Below are 1,288 nucleotides of genomic sequence, written 5' to 3' on the forward strand. Positions count from 1 at the left end.
GAATGTCTTGTGTCAGTCTTCATTGAAAAGGAAATAGGCACAATTCACTGAAATTCTGCTTCGTAAAAGGTTTTACCAAGTTATTCATCTTAGTCTTAACCTTCACAAGAGTATTAAAGAATTATTTATTACTTTTTAAATGCAGTAGGAAATAATTTTTTTCCTAGTACATAAATCACAATAGATTTTCAACAATTACTCTGTAGGATTTATATTTAAAGTTCAACAACAAAATTACCAAAAAGAAGTCATTCAAAATGGAAATACCTTGTGATTGAGATTACCAAGGATTTTTTGACCAAATATTGTTTGGTTACTATAAAAATATATTACCTTTATTATCTAATACTTGGGCTTATAAATAAGATTTGTGAACAATAGTGTGAAAACATCATTCTAACAGTCACTTTGTTAAATTATAGCAGGCAAAATGTTTGACTCGATAAACACAAAGATGATCATTGTCATGTTATTTGTTTTCCTCTCACTTTTCTTCGTGAGCTCAAGTGCTAGAATATCACAATGGACCGATCCACAAAAAAATCTTCCAACAAGAAACAACCAAAATGTACCAGAAGGACCCAATTCTATACATAATCCAATCACTGCATGGACTGATTCTTTACAAAATATTCATGCAAGAATCAACCACGATGTACCAGAAGGACCTAGTCCAATAGGTAATCCAGTCGGAACATGGACTGATTCTCTACAAAATATTCAAGCAAGAATCAACCACGATGTACCTGAAGGACCTAGTCCAATAGGTAATCCAGTCGGAACATGGACTGATTCTCTGCAAAATATTCAAGCAAGAATCAACCACGATGTACCTGAAGGACCTAGTCCAATAGGTAATCCAGTCAGCACAGGGATCAATCCTAAAAAAAATCATCCAATAAGAAATAACCAAAATGTACCAAGAGGAACCAATTCTATACATAATCCAATCACTGCATGGACTGATTATCTACAAAATATTCAAGCAAGAATCAACCACGATGTACCAGAAGGACCCAGTCCAATAGGTAATCCAGTCGGAACATGGACCGATTCTCTACAAAATATTAAAGCAAGAATCAACCACGATGTACCAGAAGGACCCAGTCCAATAGGTAATCCAGTTGGAACATGGACTAATTCTCTACAAAATACTCAAGCAAGAATCAACCACGATGTACCAGAAGGACCCAGTCCAATAGGTAATCCAGTGGAACATGGACTAATTCTCTACAAAATACTCAAGCAAGAATCAACCACGATGTGCCAAAAGGATCCAGTCCAATAG

At 35.2% G+C, this 1,288-nt stretch overlaps 1 protein-coding gene across 1 annotated transcript; it reads left to right on the forward strand.

Moving 5' to 3' along the window:
- Positions 1-430: 430 nt before the first annotated feature.
- LOC115956251 lies at positions 431-1,288 on the forward strand. Its single transcript, XM_031074683.1, has one exon. It carries the CDS (start codon positions 431-433, stop codon positions 1,286-1,288), a length of 858 nt encoding a protein of 285 aa, XP_030930543.1.

Source organism: Quercus lobata, chromosome 8 (assembly GCF_001633185.2).
Source record: "Quercus lobata isolate SW786 chromosome 8, ValleyOak3.0 Primary Assembly, whole genome shotgun sequence".
Lineage (NCBI taxonomy): Eukaryota > Viridiplantae > Streptophyta > Magnoliopsida > Fagales > Fagaceae > Quercus > Quercus lobata.

Bases quoted from the DNA above. Each gene is read 5' to 3' on its own strand.
- LOC115956251 (XM_031074683.1), top strand. From the start codon at position 431: ATGTTTGACTCGATAAACACAAAGATGATCATTGTCATGTTATTTGTT.